Source organism: Neoarius graeffei, chromosome 15, assembly GCF_027579695.1.
Source record: "Neoarius graeffei isolate fNeoGra1 chromosome 15, fNeoGra1.pri, whole genome shotgun sequence".
NCBI classification, from domain to species: Eukaryota; Metazoa; Chordata; class Actinopteri; order Siluriformes; family Ariidae; genus Neoarius; species Neoarius graeffei.
In genome coordinates, this window is record NC_083583.1 from 58514072 (window position 1) to 58534078 (window position 20007).

The 20007-nt window shown below is 41.6% G+C and overlaps 1 protein-coding gene across 4 annotated transcripts in view; it reads right to left on the reverse strand.

Annotated features, from left to right (window-relative positions):
• The window catches only part of sp2 (sp2 transcription factor), a 31516-nt gene extending 12103 nt beyond the window's left edge, over nucleotides 1-19413 (reverse strand). The window contains exons 1-6 of one of the 4 annotated variants that reach the window (XM_060941718.1): nucleotides 19344-19413; nucleotides 15134-15210; nucleotides 7148-7882; nucleotides 6596-6815; nucleotides 6048-6332; nucleotides 865-1045 (exon numbers count right to left, since the gene is read on the reverse strand). In XM_060941718.1, coding sequence (XP_060797701.1) covers nucleotides 865-1045; nucleotides 6048-6332; nucleotides 6596-6815; nucleotides 7148-7882; nucleotides 15134-15210; nucleotides 19344-19350 — 1505 coding nt within the window. In that variant the 5' untranslated portion in view covers nucleotides 19351-19413. Of the gene's footprint in view, nucleotides 1-864; nucleotides 1046-6047; nucleotides 6333-6595; nucleotides 6816-7147; nucleotides 7883-15133; nucleotides 15211-18805; nucleotides 19134-19325 lie in introns of those variants that run through there. The other 3 variants (XM_060941720.1, XM_060941719.1, XM_060941721.1) reach the window with 3 other exon arrangements.
• Between the last annotated feature and the right edge of the window lie 594 nt (nucleotides 19414-20007).

Consider the following 20007-nt stretch of genomic DNA (forward strand, 5'->3'; position numbering starts at 1 on the left):
TGTCATTATAGTGCGGACTTTCCATAGCATAGAAAATCGCTATGTTTCAATTTGTGTAACTGAACTTGTTTCATGTCACTGGTCATATAAACCTATGTAAACAGGAAAAACGTGGAAGAGTTTGGTCGCATCTAACTACAGCCCCAAAAAATACCATTGGCCATGCTGAGCCTAGCTACATTGCTAACAGGAGTGACAGCACGTCTGACTGCGTCTGACTGACTGGGAGGTCGCGCAAAGCTCGGACAGGTACGGAGCAGCTCATCTCAATTCAGATAAGAGCATATTTCATTATGGAAGTACGGTGGACTGTTCCTTTAAATTTAAGACTTTACGACTTTTAAGACCCCGCGGCTACCATGTGATCAGAAAATTAAGGCCACAGGATGTATAAGAAAATGCTAGCCCAAGGGTCCTGAAAACCTACTTACAATATTAACACTCATGGCAATTGGCAGACGCACCTAAAGTAGTACTTTTATGTCCATTAGACAAAAACACAAAGGAAAAAAAAAAAATCCTTATGCTAGTGTTATTCTAGATGCCAACAAACTAAGGCACTGCCAGGAACAGAATCAGATCCATAAATATATACATGTTCGATATATCTTTAATTTTTTTTTAAATATTCTGCCAAACATGCAGGATATTCTCTGAATACTCCAGCCAAACAGATTATTATAATGCAAACATCCCGTTAATTTAAAATCTCACTATCTGACAACATACAGACGATGCTGGATTCCCCCTTCACGTCTAGCTCATCTAAAAGCAATACCATTATCTTTTTAACAAGTTAAAAATTATTTTAAGTTAAATAGCACTTTCAGCTGCTTCCATGAACGTAATCACGGTGTGCTTTACCTTTTCTCTGCATCTTTGCAGTTGGGACAGGTGCATGCCATGCGCCGTTTCTTCTCTCCTGGCTGGCTCTGTAGTTCAAGAGTAAGTGTCTGCTCCACCTTCAGCGGCTGCTCCTGCGTCTGCACACTTCCCAGCTGAAGCCCACCTCCCTGAACTGTCTGTACCGTCAGGTGCTGCTGTCCTGGGAGTCAAACAAACAGGCAGATGTAGAGCTTGTTCTGAACGCATATTAGCGGAGCTCCCCACGCGCTTCGAGCAGAGCCCCATATGTAACAGGAATGCATCAACCTAATTTTTGATGGCCTGACCGCATGACATCCATCCATATGTACGTACATATGTGTACCACCACAGGGAACCCGATCATAAGTGCAACACAGCTCAAAACACTTGACAATGAAATTCGTATCTTTATTTACATAAGATAGATGGGTTTTTAAATCCAGAGCTTATTTTTAAATTTGCTTCTTAAAAAAACCCCATGGGATTACCGTATTTTCCGGACTATACGTCGCTCCGGAGTTTAAGTCGCATCAGCCAAAAAATGCATTATGAAGACAAAAAAAAAAAAAAAAAAAAATATATATATATATATATATATATATATATATATATACACACACACATATACACACTATATATATTATATATATATATATATATATATATACACACACATATACACACTATATATATTATATATATATATATATATATATATATATATATATATATATATATATATATATATATATATATATACACGTCGCACCGGACTACAAGTCGCACTTTTTTGAAGGGTTATTCTATCCATAGAATCTGTGATTCTATCTGATAAGCGGCGCGTGGTTACTGCGCGACTGCATTGTTTATTTAATAAACGAACAGCTGAGCAGTGATAACGCGCCCTTTGCCCTGTAAGTAGCCTAGTCTGATTATTTTAAATATCTACTACTATCTTTAATACCATCACTATCGTTATTACTAATAGCCTATATTATTATTATTATAACTAATATTATTAGCCTATTACTGATGCATTAATCAGTTTGCGTTTAGAATATTTTTACCGGTAGGGCTTATTATCGCCCCATGGCTCTTTCATCTTTGTTATTAAAGCTGTAGTCATCATCGAGGAGTGTCATTCTTCATTTTTGTCGAATTTTATTTCATCTAATCAGAGGTCAAGTAGGCTATAGGTATATCATCTCCAAAAGACAGGTACGGTAGTAAAAACAACCGTCTACTGAAAAAAAAAAAAACCCACCGCTCAGAGAAAAAAAAAAAAAAAAAAACAGGCAGAAAGTGCGCCTGCCAGTTAACGTCATATCAGATAAAAACATTAAACGTTATCCAGACCATTAACACCATAACATCAGAGACAAAGAATAAAGTTCATCTTGGAAGGAGAGTTATTTTTAAAAATGCAAAACAAAATCATTTATAATAGCCCAGAGAAAAACTGGCTGAATATGTACCGTAACATCAAGTTATTCAATAGCCTATAAGCCTAAAATCATTACATAACTTATTTTTTTATTTTTTTTTTTTAAAGATATTTTTTTGGGCTTTTTGCACCTTTATTGGATAGGACAGTGCAGAGACAGGAAACGAGCGGGAGAGAGAGAGACAGGAAGGGATCGGGAAATGACCTCAGGCCGGAACCGAACCCGGGTCGCCCGCATTCACGGCACGGCGCCCCAACCACCTGAGCCACGACGCCCCCATTACATAACTTATTTAAATAACTATAGGCCTATCAATAATAATAAAACACAGGTCAATCAAGTTTATCAAGCTGACGATTTCACTCCAAATCAGCAAATCCATTGAATTCCTCATCCTCGGTGTTGCTTCTGAACAACTCTGCCAACTCCAGCGGCAGACGAAGCGCCGTTTCCTCTTCTTCTGCGTGGCTGTCGTCAGACTCGGCATTAGCTCCAGTTATTCCGCGGTGAAAAAAAAAAAACAAAAAACACATATATACGTCGCACCGGAGTATAAGTCGCATGGCCAGGCGAACCATGAAAAAAAAGTGCGACTTATAGTCCAAAAAATACGGTATTTAACACATTTTACAGAAAGTATTCATGACCGTTTCATATAAAACTAGTTAAAAAAAACAGTTACTAGTCCACTAGCTTGTTGGACAGTTGGCAGTTTCTGTCATGTAAGGGCGATAGAGTCATGTTTTAGTGCTGTCAAAAATGTTGCGTTATTAACGCGTTAACTTGACTCAATTTTAACGGCGATAATTTTTTTTATCGCGAGATTAACGCTCTGTGACATGATGTAGGTTTTTCATAAGCTTCTGAAACTGCCAGGAACTTGGAACAGAGACTTTGCTTAGAAAAACGATAGCAGCTAGACTGTAATGCCACGCCCCGCACAGCCAGAGTCCTCTGCCCTCCCCCCAAAGAACCAGCGCGGGCAGGGCGCGCTAGCCCCGCGCCTCGGGACGAAGAGCCACGGTGCTCGGCTTAGGTTTCGTTTTCCCATCGGTGGCTCCAGCCCGACTTTGCAGTGGCTGTGACAAGACGTGTTATGCTTTGCAATAAAAAAAAAAAAATTGGTACAAAGCAAGCCCATTCACTTTATGCTGATAAGAGAATTACAATGGTTTTTCATGTGACAAAAATGTGCGATTAAATTGCGATTAATCGCGAGTTAACTATGACAGTCGCGACATTAATCGCGATTAAATATTTTAATCGCTTGACAGCACTAGTTCATTTAAAACATGTTAGCAAACAAATCCAAAACATAAAGGCAGAGTCGAAACCCAGGCAGTGGTCGAGTAGCTGCTCACTCCTATTATTCTACTCAGGTTAAGTTTATGCCCTTGCAACTGTTTTGTTCATACACTTATCCGGAGCGCTGCTTTAAGGCAGTGCCGAAATATCTATATTAAAGATCATACTACAGGATATTCTCATACTAGGTACAAGTATCTGAGGGGCAGTTTGCAATGTTGAAACGTGTTTCTAGACTAGGAATTATATAACACATTTGGAAAACTGATGCACAATATTGCCTTGCAATGGATTCAGGTAATTTCTTTATTAAAGGCTACTCTTCAGGGACTCGACATTAACTTTTAAGCCCACTTACCCTAGGGGGCAAGCGGGGGTTCATTTCCACTTGGCCCCAATATTATCACTTGCTCCCAATTTTGCGAGTACTACCTTTTTTTTTTTAGGAAAACCATAGAATTAGTTGTGAATTGCGACATAAAATGAAGATCACACATTGAGTTGAAGTTTGGTTATTGATTACTTTTTACGGACAATAACAATTTTATCCAAATTAGTTTTTCCTGCCTTAGTCGATTTATTTCCATTTCATATGCATGCAGCTGTTGTAAAGTTCAGTGTGTTTGTGTAGAACTCTCTCAGACTGTAGGTTCATTACTCGATAATGTAGAAATCATAAAATAGAAATCTATAACAAAGTTTATATGAAGAAAATAGGGTGCCAAAACATTTGAACAGTACCATGTTTGAGAATGTATATTTTTTTTAATCATGCACCTCTAGGTTAAAGGGGGAAACTAGATAGAATTCGACGCCAACGGCGTCGATGGGGATGCCTCCGCCCGGTAGACTACACGCCTTATTAAGTTGTGATTTGGGGACGGACATTTGACCTCACAGTAATCTTGACCTGGTGAAATTACTTGTATCAGCCTTGGAGACATGGTGTTCACAAAGTTTGCGGACAGACATTTGACCTCACAGTGACCTTGACCTTAGACCTTTTGATCTCAAAATCGAATCAGTTCATGTTTGTCCCAAAGCGCACGAATGGTGACAGTTTGGTGAAATTCCTTTCATTAGCCTTTGAGATATCGTGTTCACAAGGTTTCGGGACGGATGCACAACCCGAAAACATAATGCCTCCTGCACCTTACAGTGGCGGAGGCATAAAAAAAAAAATATAATAATAATAATAACCCCTGTGCTGTGTCATGACAGACAAGATGACGTTCGAGTTTAAAATTACTGTTCAAGTGTGTAGGTTGTGGGTGTTTTATACAGACCTGGCAACCTGTAACTGAATCAGTGCAGCCGGTCTGTCACGACGCAGCGCAGGTTATTTTTTTAAATTAATATATATAAATAAACCTAGTGGTGGGTGATATAAATAAATAAAACCGATATATAAATATTTTGCACAGGACTGTGTTCCTCTGATAACTGAAACAAAGCTCCAGCTCTCTCTGCTCTTAATTTGTTCTTTCAGGATTTATCACGAATGTCGTTTATTGTTGTTTTCTTTTATGCCCGAGTTGTTTGAAACCAATCTGATTTTTTTATGATGAATAAGGAAGCGGCTTCACCTTTAAGAAAATCAAACACTTTCATGAAGGAGCTGACTCGAATGCGAGCAGGAAAAAAATAAAAAATAAAACGAGATTCTTAAGCAAACTCTTCCATCCTCACTTCCGACTTTGTTTTTGTAAAGTACATTTTTAAATAAAATCGTGAATTTCTCTGGAGTTTTCAGGCTGAGCTCCTCTCATCGTATTCTTTAACCACTCATTTCCTCGTTGTTCTTGAAGCATTTGCTTCTATTTGTTAGCATTTTTCTTGATAGCGGGGAGACGGTAACGCCTTTTATCCATTTCTCTGTTTGAAGAAGCAAAAACAGCGCAAAAATTAGCCATACTGAAGACAGATTAAGCCTTGCTTACGTGAAAGACGGTGACTGTCTGACCCCAGCTGTAATTATAACGTGATGCGTGACGTCATGCACAAGGGGTCTATAAACAGTACGTGTACCATACTACAACAGCGGGGGGATATAAAATAACTTGCAAAGCAATAAACCAAGACTAAGAAAACAGCCAAGACATAATGGCGGATACATAGTGAGGGACTCTTTTGGGAACTGAAAAGATCAAAAAGCCTAATTTTTGTGGTACTAGTTCGTAATAGATGCTCGTTCCAACTTGACCGGTTGGGCATGTCGGGGACATATCCCACTTACCTGAATGCATGTTTCACTTGCCCTGGGCAATCGGGCAGTCCTTAATGTCAAGCCCTGCTCTTTACTTTCATCTTTCTGACTATTAATAATACTAATAAAAGGATAACAGAACAAGGAAGTCTATGGACATGAGAACACACTATCCACATAAACCCTATTGTGACCATAAATGGGTCAGTCAGACCTCGACTCACCCCCTGAATTGGTGATGGTGACAGGAACTCCTTGTACTTGGACGCCGTTGATATTAATGGTCTGCACGGCTTGAGCTGCTGAAGTGAGCTGTGCTGCATTAAGGGTTATCAGACCACCACCAGCAGGGGCGATCTTGGCAAGGGTCCTCTCTTTCCGTGCCCCCGGCTGGGCTTTCTTACTCACTGCAGCTGGCGTGACAGGAGTGGTGGTAGGTGTCGGTGGAGTGGTTACAATGGTCTCCTGCAGCTGGACTGCCTGCCATTCACCTGAAGCTGTTTTAATCAGTACCTGTTTAAAAAAAAAAAAAAATCCTGATTGCAAAGCGAAAACACCAAACGCTGATAAATTATACAAATTACAATACCGCCAGTTGTAATTATCACAAGCTTATCAGCTGTTTGCCAACTTGCTTTATGATGCAAAAGCTGATCCCCTTTAAAAACATGACAAAAAAAAAATCACCTGAATACAGACAGATCATTGGCATTAACTAAACCCCCACCCTCCCACGATGACTTGTTCATAAGCAGAAAACAGAGATGCTGAGGTACCTGCGTGGGTTCTGAGGGAGCCACTTGCACACTGGGAGTAGTTGGCACTCGCTGGGGCACAGGGGGGAGTGTTGCAGAGGCAGCTTGTACCACTTTTAGGGCCTGAGGTGGTATCTGCACCACCTGCTGATCTGATTTCTGCTGAACCAACTGCACCTGCTGTACCACGGGCTGGCTCCCTCCTGGACTCTGCACAATCAGGAGATTGTTCCCTGCCTGACAGGAGGGGGAAAATGACATCATTAACCACTAGCTTTTACAGTATGCAAAAAAAAAAAAACTGGACTACCAAAAATGTGCATTACAGCACATTTAATGTTGAATCCAAGTGTTTAACCATTACTCATGCCTACCAGTGTTCTTGCTACACTCTGCTTTTGCATCACATGATTAGAGGATTTGTGCAAAGAGACATTATGTGGTTTTGCAATAGTTGTACAGCTTGCTTACTAAAAAAACTCCATACAGGATAGAGTTCACTTAACAAATCTAAAAATCATAAAGCTCCAGTTGTTCTAAAGGTCAAAAACAGAGCATGATTAACCTACTTGAATGATGTTATCAGCTGTTGTTTCTATCAGCACTGTTTCCACCTGCTCAGCAATAGCTGGAGGAGAGGCTGGCGGGGGAGCAACTACTGCAGCCAGTCTCTTCCGCCCCCTCTTTCCTTTTACTGGCCGCGGTGAGGAGGCTGCTGACTCTGTGACGATCTGAGTTGCACCAACTTCACCTGTAGCAACATTGAGCGGCAGAGCAAGTCCACTAGGCAAACGCACTATGTTAGTGGCGGGTGTAACGTTTGTGTTGTTCTGCCTACGCTTTTGCGTTGATGGCTTGATGGGTACGGTCTTCTGTGAGGAAGTGGGAGTAGCAGCCTGCACTGTAACAGGGGTGATGATAGCCTGGTTGGTCCCAGGGATGATCTGGATCTGTCCACCCTGGGGTACCATCTGAATGGTCTGACCTCCCTGGATCTGGGGCACCACCTGGTACTGAACGTTGGCAGTAGATGTACCTGCTTGGCGAGCTGGGGGCTGGATAGTTAGGAGGATCGGACTGGATCCTGAAGAACCTACACTTGCAGGGAGCTGAATGATATTTCCTTTGGCTGACAGAAAGCCCAGGTTTTTGGGTGGAGCTGGAGCAATGGGAGCAGGTTTGATGGGGTGAAGGCGGCGTGTGGTTGGCTGGGCTGGTGGAGCGCTGGCTGGAGCTTGGGCAGCAGGTGGGCCGATCTTACTGCAAGTGGCAGCCAGGAGGGCCAAAGGTGACGGCTGAGAATCCTACAAAACAGATGGCAACAAAGCAGACACTCAATCTGACCCATCTATAATTTTAACCTACACATGCTGATAGTTCTCAGAAACAGATGCAGACCCTTCAGTGAAGTTTGACCAACAGTGATCCTGCAGTCAATTTTAAAAGTGAGGAGTTAGAGCATTCTTCACACAGAGCTGGCTTATGAAGAAAAGCTAGTCCCATTAGAGTCAGGGTACAAAGCAAGGATGGACAAGTCACTAGTCTTGATGATATATATATATATATATTTATTTTTTTCGCAGTCCGATTTCCATCAAATCCAGCGCTCTGATTGGCTGGCGAGCGGGTCCATATCCTATGGTACGGACCCAAGTTACGGACCGTTGGCGACTCGCTCGTTCACAACAAACAACATAGTAGCAATTTTTTGTCAACATTTATTTTCGGGGGGCGTTGTGGCTCGGGTGGCTAAGGCGCCATGCCATGGATCCGGGGACCCGGGTTCGATTCCGACCCGAGGTCATTTCCCGATCCCTCCCCGTCTCTCTCTCCCGCTCATTTCCTGTCCTGTCTCTACACTGTCCTATCCAATAAAAGGTGAAAAAAAGCCCCCAAAAAAATCTTAAAAAAAAAAAAAACATTTATTTTCGCATTTCTCAGGAGAATAGCATTAATTTTACATCATGGATAACGACAGTGCTCACAGCAATAGCGAGTTTTACTACCCTGAGGAAGAAGAAATAAAAGAAAAAACATTTCAGGAGAAAGCTAAAAACCTCTAACTTGCTAACGCCGAGCAAAAACATGGCTGAATCCTGAATGACTTAATTTTGTATAAACAGGGGACTACATAGGCAGCAAAATGTAGTTTTTTTCCTGCCATGGAAGTGCACTTGTATACCGAGGAGGAAGCCATTTGCATTACAGCCGTGAATGAGGATTCAAAATGACAGCTCGGCTTGGTTTTCCCTTTTGGGCGCTCTCGTTTTCTGTTAGAATTTGGTAAAGAAAAAAATAAATATATTACTTACCAGCTTAAGGTCGGTCCGTATGGTGAAATACTGTGACCTCGGCCTTAAATACTGACCTCAGCCCAGAGGGCCTCGCTCAGTACTTTCAAGACCTCGTTCACGGTATTTCACGATACGGACCTCCCAGCTGGTAAATAACATTTTTTTTCGTGGTCCGGTTTCCATCAAATCCTGAGCTCTGATTGGCTGGCGAGCGGGTCCGTATCCTACTATACGGACCTCAGTTACGGACCCCAGCTATGGACCTCAGGCGACTTGCTCATTCACAACAACAAACATAGTAGCATTTTTTGTCAACATTTTTTTAATAAGATTTATAAGATTATCAAAAATCGTATACATTTTTGCTTGCATTTCTCAGGAGAATAGCATTAATTTTACAGCATGGATAGCGATAACGACAGTGTTCACAGCGAAAGCGAGTTTTACTACCCTGAGAAAGAAGAAATAAAAGAAAAAACATTTCAGGAAAAAGCTAAAAATCTCTAACTTGCTAACGCCGAGCAAAAACATGGCTGAATCCTGAATGACTTAATTTTGTATAAACAGGGGACTACATAGGCAGCAAAATGTAGTTTTTTCCTGCCATGGAAGTGCACTTGTATACCGAGGAGGAAGCCATTTGCATTACAGCCGTGAATGAGGATTCAAAATGGCAGCTCGGCTTGGTTTTCCCTTTTGGGCGCTCTCGTTTTCTGTTAGAATTTGGTAAAGAAAAAAATAAATATATTATTTACCAGCTTAAGGTCGGTCCGTATGGTGAAATACCGTGACCTCGGCCTTGAACACTGACCTCGGCCCAGAGGGCCTCGCTCAGTACTTTCAAGACCTCGGTCACGGTATTTCACCATACGGACCTCCCAGCTGGTAAATAACATTTTTTTTCGTGGTCCGGTTTCCATCAAATCCTGTGCTCTGATTGGCTGGCGAGCGGGTCCGTATCCTACGATACGGACCTCAGTTACGGACCCCAGCTATGGACCTCAGGCGACTTGCTCATTCACAACAACAAACACAGTAGCATTTTTTGTCAACATTTTTTTAATAAGATTTATAAGATAATCAAAAATCGTATACATTTTTGCTTGCATTTCTCAGGAGAATAGCATTAATTTTACAGCATGGATAGCGATAACGACAGTGTTCACAGCGAAAGCGAGTTTTACTACCCTGAGAAAGAAGAAATAAAAGAAAAAACATTTCAGGAGAAAGCTAAAAACCTCTAACTTGCTAACGCCGAGCAAAAACATGGCTGAATCCTGAATGACTTAATTTTGTATAAATAGGGGACTACATAGGCGGCAAAATGTAGTTTTTTTCCTGCCATGGAAGTGCACTTGTATACCGAGGAGGAAGCCATTTGCATTACAGCCGTGAATGAGGATTCAAAATGGCGGCTCGGCTTGGTTTTCCCTTTCGGGCGCTCTCGTTTTCTGTTAGAATTTGGTAAAGAAAAAAATAAATATATTATTTACCAGCTTAAGGTCGGTCTGTATGGTGAAATACCGTGACCTCGGCCTTGAACACTGACCTCGGCCCAGAGGGCCTCGCTCAGTACTTTCAAGACCTCGGTCACGGTATTTCACCATACGGACCTCCCAGGTGGTAAATAACACACACACACATTTTTATATTACACACGCGCACACGGCTCGAAATTCGCGGTGGTCCGGTCACCCGAAGCGACTTAATTTGCAGGGTTCCTACACATTTTCAAATTTAAAATTCCAGACTTTTTCCATACTCAAATTCTCAGGTTTGGAGACTTCAGCGAGCAAACAACTACTCATATATTTAAAATAATTACTTGAAAATCAAACAGGTACTCACATTATGACATACCACCAAAATGCATACCATATTTAGCTTGGCCTAAAATTTGTATCAGTGCCCTGTTTTTGTCATAAATATATATACACACATTACACAAAATACAGGATGCCACTCTGACGCACACGTATCTGATGCACACTTCAAGACATTAAAACGCAGGTGTGTGAAGATGTCAAGCACATACAGGATGTCCCGAAAAAAAATGTATACACACTTTTAATCACTGTACTGTATGTGTTTATTAAAATCCATTTAATTTTCAAAGAGTAATAGAATTTACAGACATTTTATTATTTAGTCACCGCCTGTTCTCAAACTGACATCCATTCTGGTCCAGTCGCTGCTGACAATGCAAATCACATTCAATTCTCTTGGTATTTTTGGACATTCACTTTCAGTGACTGCTGCAGGTCTCATAGCGTAGACTATAAACATCAGTTAGAGGCAGTGATAAAACAATAAAGTGATGTCTGTAAATTCTATTACACCTTGAAAATGAAATGAATTTTAATAAACACCTACTTCACAATGATTCAAAAAGTGTGTATACATTTTTTCAGGACACCCTGTATGTTGTGCACACACAAGTTTACTGAAGCTTCTAATTTGAAAACAGTCATTATGGCATTTTTTGTATTTACTATTGTGTTTTATGAAGGCCCTGTGTTAGTTCCACTGTAGATCGCATTTTGTCCACATACCAAGAGATGGCAGACGTGGCCGAGACGTGGCCACCCTAACCAGTATGTAATGGCTGCAGTGCCCTTGAGCAAGGCATTTAACCCCACATTGCTCCAGGTTGTAACCATGTTGTACCCTGTAATAACTGTAAGTGGCTTTGGATAAAAGCGACAACTAAATGTAATGTAATTATAATAATAATGTAATAACAGCATTGTTCAGTTTATATGTATGTTTGCGTACACAGCCTTCATATTTTTGTTGGCAGTTTTTTTTTTTGTCTTGGGTCGCTTGTTTTCAGGGTTCATGTGCCTTATTTTTCTAGCAAATTCTGGCAACACTGCCAAATAAGCCATAAGCATTTTTACACTGACTGGAGCTATGATGTGTGTTCACACGTGTTCAAGAGGCGTTTTGTAGCAGGGGGTTTTCCTGCGTCTTGTCCAAAGTCTTGCAAGAAGCAAGCAGGTTCAGGGGGTGTGGCGGAGCGCATGCCAGTACAACAGAACACCCGTTTCCCTCCCTCCGCATTTCAACACATTTCTTTGGCACAATTCAACTGAATGTCAGAATGTTGAGCTTCATTTTACTATGTAGCGGCAAAGGTCTGGAAACACAAATATTTCTCCATACCCTAATTTCCATTTTCCATACTTTTCCAGACCTGGAAAATACTAAAATAAAATTCCATACTTTTCCATACTGCGTAGGAACCCTGAATTTGTCATTTGGCGAGTAATTCCTTTCACTAGCCAGCCCGGCTGGCTAGTTGAAAATAAAAAAATATATATATGAATAGGGCTGTGCGATATATTGAATATACTCCATACATCTCTGAAAATTCTGTGTGAGATACATAAAATTCTTTCGTAACTATCGAGTATTTTATGGTCATCTGCCGACTTGCGTTTGTTTCGTGTTTGTTTAAAACCTTTTCCGGTGGTTTTCTCCCTGTCCCTCAGGCAGTAACGTGAGAGGCTGCCTAAGGGTAAAAAAAAAAAAAAAAAGTCACACACTCGTCAACCAATCCCGGGCGACATCTCTGTGCTGAAAGGAACTTGCGGGAAAATTTTCTAGTTTTAGTTTACAGCCAGTGTTGCCAGATTGCCGGTTTTGAATTCTACTTTGCGGGCAAAAAATGGCCTGGGCTGGTTGACAAAAATTTGGCAGGTTTGACGTTAGTTCGGCGGGTTTTTATCAGATGTTTATAAATATTTCTCACCAACGTTCTGTGTGAGAATGCAGCCAGAGACACTTATGGCCCTTTTCCACTACCCTTTTTCAGCTCACTTCAGCTCGCTTCAGCCCGACACGGCTCGCGTTTCGACTACCAAAAACCAGCACGACTCAGCTCGCTTCAGCCCTGCTTAGCCCCTAAAACTCGCACCGTTTTGGAGTGGGGCTGAAGCGAGCCAAGCCGTGCCGAGTGAGGTTGGGGGCGTGAGCAGACACTCCCCTGTGCACTGATTGGTGAGGAGGAGTGTCCTCACATGCCCACACACGCCCCGCGAGCGCGCTGGGATCTGTAAACACCGCAAACCCGGAAGGAGAAGAATTACGAATTACGAGAATTTCTGAAGCCTTATGCGCCTCGCCTCATCTATACGCTCTTGCCAGCATCTGTTGGCGTTGTCGGTGACAACAAGCCACAGCACCAAGACCAGCAACACTAACGACTCCATGTCCTCCATGTTTATTGTTTACTCTCCGGGTCGTGAGACTACCGCTTAAAAGATCACTGATGTCACTGTTTGCGCTGCTTAACGACATCACCTGACGTCCACCCACTTTCGCTAACTCCACCCAATGTGTCCACCCACTTCCAGCCAGCACGGTTCAGTGCGGTTGTAGTCGAAATGCAACTCCAACAGCCCCGCTCAGCCCGACTCAGCCGCGTTTGTAGTGGAAAAGCGGCATTATATAGCCTTAGAAGGACTTTGATGCAGCACATTCTATGTACTATCTACGTCCACTAGTCTACATCCAATCCATATTAAACACTTCTGTGACCCAATCAGAGATCGTGGGCATCACACGACACAGAGCATTGGCCTAAATTAATCATTAACAATAAACATTAATCTCATTAAGTATTATTTAAACAAAGAAAAGTTGATGTAACTGTAAGACTAATATGAATGTGTGTAATGTAGTGCAGAAACTGAACTCATAAACTAGTAAATAAGAATGACGCAATCCATTCTCCATTTTCTCTTCTCATGTTACATTCAGCCATGCATCGGAGCCTCACTTTTTTTAATTGAAGTATATAAAACAGGTACAATCTAACAAATCCACAAAAACCAGGAGAACAGATGAAGAAAATACATGGATGTAGACAAAAATAAATTAAGCAGAATAACTAGGCCTATAAAATTAATAAAACAAACAGAATAAATAAAAGACAAATAAAAAATAAACCTCAGCAATGCAGATGTTAGATAGCCGAACATAGCCTACATAATATTATGCGTGTGCGTAACCTACTGGTGCATGTAGGATTCAGAACACAGCAGGTGATTGCAAAGTTATAATCTGATTCAACCATACGGAGCCAAGTACCAGACAGCAGATTTTTCACCTCCAGCACTGACAATCTCATGTTGCCATTTAGAAGTTGTTTGCACTGTTGTTCGATTTACAAATAGCATTACTGGTCTTTAGCTGCATATTTTTACTTTGCAAGATAGGCATCGAGTACATTTTGGGCGGTTTTTGAACATATTTTGCACTGGAAAACGTCAGCAGTATCTGGCAACACTGGAAGATTTCCTAGTTTCGGTTTACAGCGCTGACTCAGTTCGTGCAATCGCTGGTGTTGCACAGGCTACCGTGGAAGCTCAGTCAATTTCAGCGACAAATTAAAAACGGAAGCGGACGAATTGGTTCCTAAAAGAACTAGTAAGGGGTCAGTCATCCGGCATTTTTTTTGGATTATATTATGGTGCTCTGTGTTGTTCTCATTTATGTATTTAGCAACAGTATCAAAATACTCGGGTCTTGAAATAAATGCACATTAGTCATGAACAATGGTAACTACTCTCTTCTGTGTTATTTTTGACAGAAGTAAAATTCATACATGACCAAATTTTGGCGAGTTGATTTTCTGTTTGGTGAGTTACTTTGGAAGGGAACTAGTCCGGCTGGCTGGTGAAAAAAATATATGAATTTCGAGCCCTGATATACATGATTTATTTATTTTAAATCACAGCTCGATAGACTAGTTAGTGACCAGCAATTTATTTTCTCTTTTTCAACCACCAGAGAAAGAAATCCCTACTTGCTACCGATTTTGCAAAACAAAACCATTTACTTGATATGTATACTGACGCTTAATGTGCTTTACACCTTGACGCTGAAACTATAAACACTCACTACTCATTCTGAGTCCTACCAACTGCTTGAACACGTTAACTAGTCGGGTTAATAAGCATCCACAAAAACACAGGACCTTTTCAAAATCACAAACAAGCAGGTATGGTGGCAACACTGAGAAACATGGGCAAAACAAACACCCCCTCAACTGCATACTACACGCAGTCACCTTGTTTGTGTCTATATTCAGGCACGTAACATGCTATACTTTCTCATATTATGCTAGCTACCATTTTCACAGGCCCCAATTTCAGAAAGTATTATGAAACTAGACCAAGAAACAAAACAGAACCCATACCGAAGACCAGTTGCAATGAGGACACACAATGATATTACAAAAGTGAGAGTTCTTACTTGAGAGGTGGTGGTCGAGGGCTGAAGATATTCACTGGGACTGACAGCAACTGTGGTGGCCATACTGTCCTTTTGATCTTGGGGGAGAGAGAAGAAGAAAGAGGGGGAAAAACAAACAAACAAAAAAAAAACACACACACACACACACACACACACACACGACACAGAACTTTTAGCAAGTGGTCAAATTTGAAGTTAAAAAAAGCTGCTATGTTGAAAGAGATGTGGACCAAACTTTGAACTGCACTTCTAATCAACTTTATGTTAGTGTTGTCTACACAGCTTTCGTTCTGGGCCTTTTGTAAAAACACACACCCATGTTGAACATGTTTTGAAAAAAAAAAAATTAAACTAGCTCAGGGTTCTCCCATTACAATTCCGGGGGACTGGAGTCTGGACTAAATCTGCTAATTAACTGGTGAGGTGACTTGAGTGCCCTTATAACTGGAATTGAACCCTGAAAACTTCGGCCTTCTCTTTTTGTCAGGATTAGGTATCCAAGATCAACAATTGAATGACTCCTGCCCATATTCATGAAGTACCACCTCCAGGATCTACAGTAGCTCAGTGTCTATAAACTGAATGACAATAGGCACATCTGAACACTCATACAGCCTTACTATATAGTATGTAAAAAGCAGCACGTATAATCTGTAGGATGTCCGAATACTCAGTAGGGACTTAATAATCGTCAAACAATACCTGGATGATTTACTACATCCGAAGCGCGCAAACATACTACACTTTGCTATCTCGTAAGTCAGCTGGAGCCCAAATAACCTCCTCATCTCATCTCATTATCTCTAGCCGCTTTATCCTGTTCTACAGGGTCGCAGGCAAGCTGGAGCCTATCCCAGCTGACTACGGGCGAAAGGCGGGGTACACCCTGGACAAGTCGCCAGGTCATCACAGGGCTGACACATAGACACAGACAACCATTCACACCTACGGTCAATTTAGAGTCACCAGTTAACCTAACCTGCATGTCTTTGGACTGTGGGGGAAACCGGAGCACCCGGAGGAAACCCACGCGGACACGGGGAGAACATGCAAACTCCGCACAGAAAGGCCCTCGCCGGCCACGGGGCTCGAACCCGGACCTTCTTGCTGTGAGGCGACAGCGCTAACCACTACACCACCGTGCCGCCGCCCAAATAACCAAAGAATAATAATTCTCTGGGAAAAAGAGAAAGGAGGTGGCAGACTGAAGTGAAGCTGGTGAAGAGGTGTCTCTGGCGAGGTACAAATCCAAGTATGAGGAACAGTTTAAACATTTCTGCCTTTGCAAAAATAGTTTATCGAATCAAACAAAAGGTAATTTTCCTGGCATACATCATCTGTAAACATCCGGGTCAAAAAACAGGCAAGACGGCAGCGGAGTACATCCTTACTACTCACTCACAAACCTACAGAAACTACTAAAAATAATGATCCGGTAGTAGGTACTTAAACATCATTGGTGCACGTTGAGTATTCAGATTCAGCCTAGGTCTCGAAGGTCTACATTTGAATGATTCCCACCCAGGATGTACGGTGGCCTACAGCGCGTCTATAAACTGAATGACAGCAAACACATCCAAACACAAACAAGCTTTCCGGACCAGGAAGCGTACTACTGCACCTTTAAAAAGACACTCATGCAATTTCACAGTCAAATGGGCATAGCTAAAGAGGTGTTACATGTAAACAGACCAGAATGCACAAAATCATTCGTTCGCAGGGACTTTGCAGAGTTTTAGAATTAAAAACAAATCCTGAAAAAGCATCACATCCCCCCGACCTCAAGTTCATGCTCATAGATGAGATTGTGTGATATGATTAACCAGTTGATACACATACTTACAGGTGCATCACAAACTATTAGAATATGGTGAAAAAGTTCAATATTTTCCATCAGTTATCTAAGAAAGTGAAAATTTAATATAGTCTAGACTCATGGGATGTAAAGTAAAATGTTTCAAGCTATTTTTTTTTAATTTCAGTAATGGCCTACAGCAAAAAAAAAAAAACACATTTCCAAATATGAGAATATTTCATTTTGAGTAAATTACTATTCAAACAGTATAAATACAACGCATCTCTTGGCCTAGTTCAGTTCACGAAATCACAATCATGGGGAAGACTGCTGACTTGACAGTTGTCCAGAAGACGATCAACACCACTTAAGGAGGTTAAGCCACAGGTCGTCATTGCTGAAAAGGTTGGCTGGAAAAGATGCACAAGCAACAGAGATGACCGCAGCCTTGAGAGGTTTGTCAAGAAAAGTTGAGTCAAGAACTTGGAAGAGCTCCATAAGGAGTGGACTGAGGCTGGTGGCAGTGCATCAAGAGCGACCACACACGTGTCTTCAGGAAAGGGGCGAGAACTGTCACATTCCTAATATCAAGCCACTCCTGAACCAGAGACGATATCAGAAGTGTCTTACCTGGGCTAAGGAGAGAAAGAACTGGACTGTTGCTCAGTGGTCCAAAGTCCTCTTTTCAGATGAAAGTAAATTTTGCATTTCATTTGGAAATCACAGTCCTAGAGTCTGGAGGAAGAGCGGAGAGGCACAGAATCCAAGGTGTTTGAAGTCCAGTGTGAAGTTTCTGCAGTCGGTGATGATTTGGGGTCCCATGTTATCTGCTGGCCACTGTGTTTTATCAAGTCCAAAGTCAACGCAGCTGTCTCCCAGGAGATTTTCGAGCACTTTCTGCTTCCATTTACTGACGAGCTTTATGGAGATGCCGATTTCCTTTTCCAGCAGGACTCAGCACCTGCCCGCAGTGCCAAACCTACTACCAAATGGTTTGTTGACCATGATATTAGTGTGCTTGACTAGCCAGCCAACTTGCCTGACCTGAACCCTATAGAGAATCTATGGGGTATTGTCAAGAGGAAGATGAGAAGCACACGACCCAAAAATACAGACAAGCTGAAGGCAACATGGGCTTCAGTAATACCTCAGCAGTGCCACAGGCTGATCGCCTCCATGCCACGCCGCACTGATGCAGTAATTCATGGTAAAGGAGCTACGACCAAGTCGCTTACGGCTGTCCGTCGATGGCGAGGTCGTTATCTTCTTTGCCTTCCCAGGTCTTGCTGCTCTTGACAGAGAAGCCCGATCCTGGGACAAAGACGACAGGCGAAGGGACCAGGCACGGGAGCACATGCCAACCAAGTATTTGAGTGTATAAATGTTAGACGTTTCTGTTTTTGATTGATCTTAGGAATTAGTCTAATCATTTACGATACTGGATTTCTGATTTTCATGAGCTATAAAAGGCATAATCATCTAAATGAAAAGGAAAAAAAAGGCTTCAAATTTTTCACTTTACATATAATGAGTATGGAATATAAGAAAGTTTATGTTTTTGAATTAAATTACAAAAAAAAGAACTTTTTCATGATATTTCTAATTGTTTGACATGCACCTGTAGTTAATTCACAAGCTTCCTAAACAATTCTGTTTAATTCTCTAGATAAATAACCCTTATTAAGTATGACTGGGGTTAATCATGCAGTCAACCTCTCTACTATCTATTTACGTAGCTATAATAAGTAGACAGACTATTAATAATGAAAATAAAAATCCGCTCTCCTGACTAAAAGCGAGCAGTGTGAGGTGAAAACGCATGCACAGTTTTCTAACGCGACCTGACAGTGTCCCCTCAAAGATGAACAGAAACTAACCTTAGCTAACAGCCATCTAACCAAAACAGACTGCAAGCCAGAGAAATAGCAAACGACTCCGCGTTAGCAACCAGGCTAATGAAGCTAACACCGCTGAGGCGCTCCAGTCTGTTTTTCAGTTTCTGTATTTTTTGCTTGTTTTCTTCAGCTACTTTGTCGCTCCTACGCTTCTTTACCGCACTTCTACATTTAAAAGACAAAGCAAACATCCACCGAAATAACATGCATGAAAAAAACCACCGAGACTCAACTCTGAACATCGTAACTGCAAAACTGCAGAGCCGAACTCCGCTTTGCTAGCTAGCATGCTAACGAGCCCCGAACTAGCCACATAAACTCTTTGATACAGGAAAGCACCCTGATTCCGGAAGTGTGCACTATGTTGCAGTGTAATAGATAATTTTGATACACATTTCTTGCTAGTCTGGATAATGCACCACTGTGGTCAATAAGTAAAGGGTACGGGAATATATTTTTTTTTATTTTTTATTTTTAAGTAGATAGTAAGATAAACACTAACGTTATAATTCCTACCCACCGCTCATGACGACATTCGCTCTCCGTTAAACCTTCAGGCGCAAAGCCTATGTCTAGAGACCGCCCGCGCCCTTCCACCAATCCGCCTGCGTGTAGAGAAATGAGTGATCGGATTGCTGTCCAATCAACGCACAGCATCTTCGTGATTGAGTTTTGATCTGACCAATAGCGTGTCTAAACACTACGGAGGCTGTCGATATGCCTAGTCTTGACCAATAGCTTGTCGCGGTTTAGTAAAAAAGGCGGGCACTGAGCCAGGATAAGCGAGCTAGACTGAGCCAATTATACACGGTGGCGTATTTCACTGACGTCCAGCTCGACCAGTTAGAACCAGCTGGAACATATCAATCAAAAGTAATTGACATCCATTTTGATCCGCTTGAACCTGAATTGCCTTAAAGATGCTACAAGTGATCTTAGACCTTAGTACTTTTACCAAAGTATAGAGAATTAGAGATACAGTTTTGTCTAATGGGCTATACTTTCACATTTTGTCTCCATCCTAATAAATCCTATGCATTTACTGTAACTCAGAGTCTTTGTCACTGTACATCTGACTCTGTGGAGTTTATGTTCTCAATGGATTAACAGTAATCATTGCACTACTGTGGGTGGTGCAGTGGTAGTGCTGTCATTGTGTCACAACAAGCAGGTTATGGGTTCGA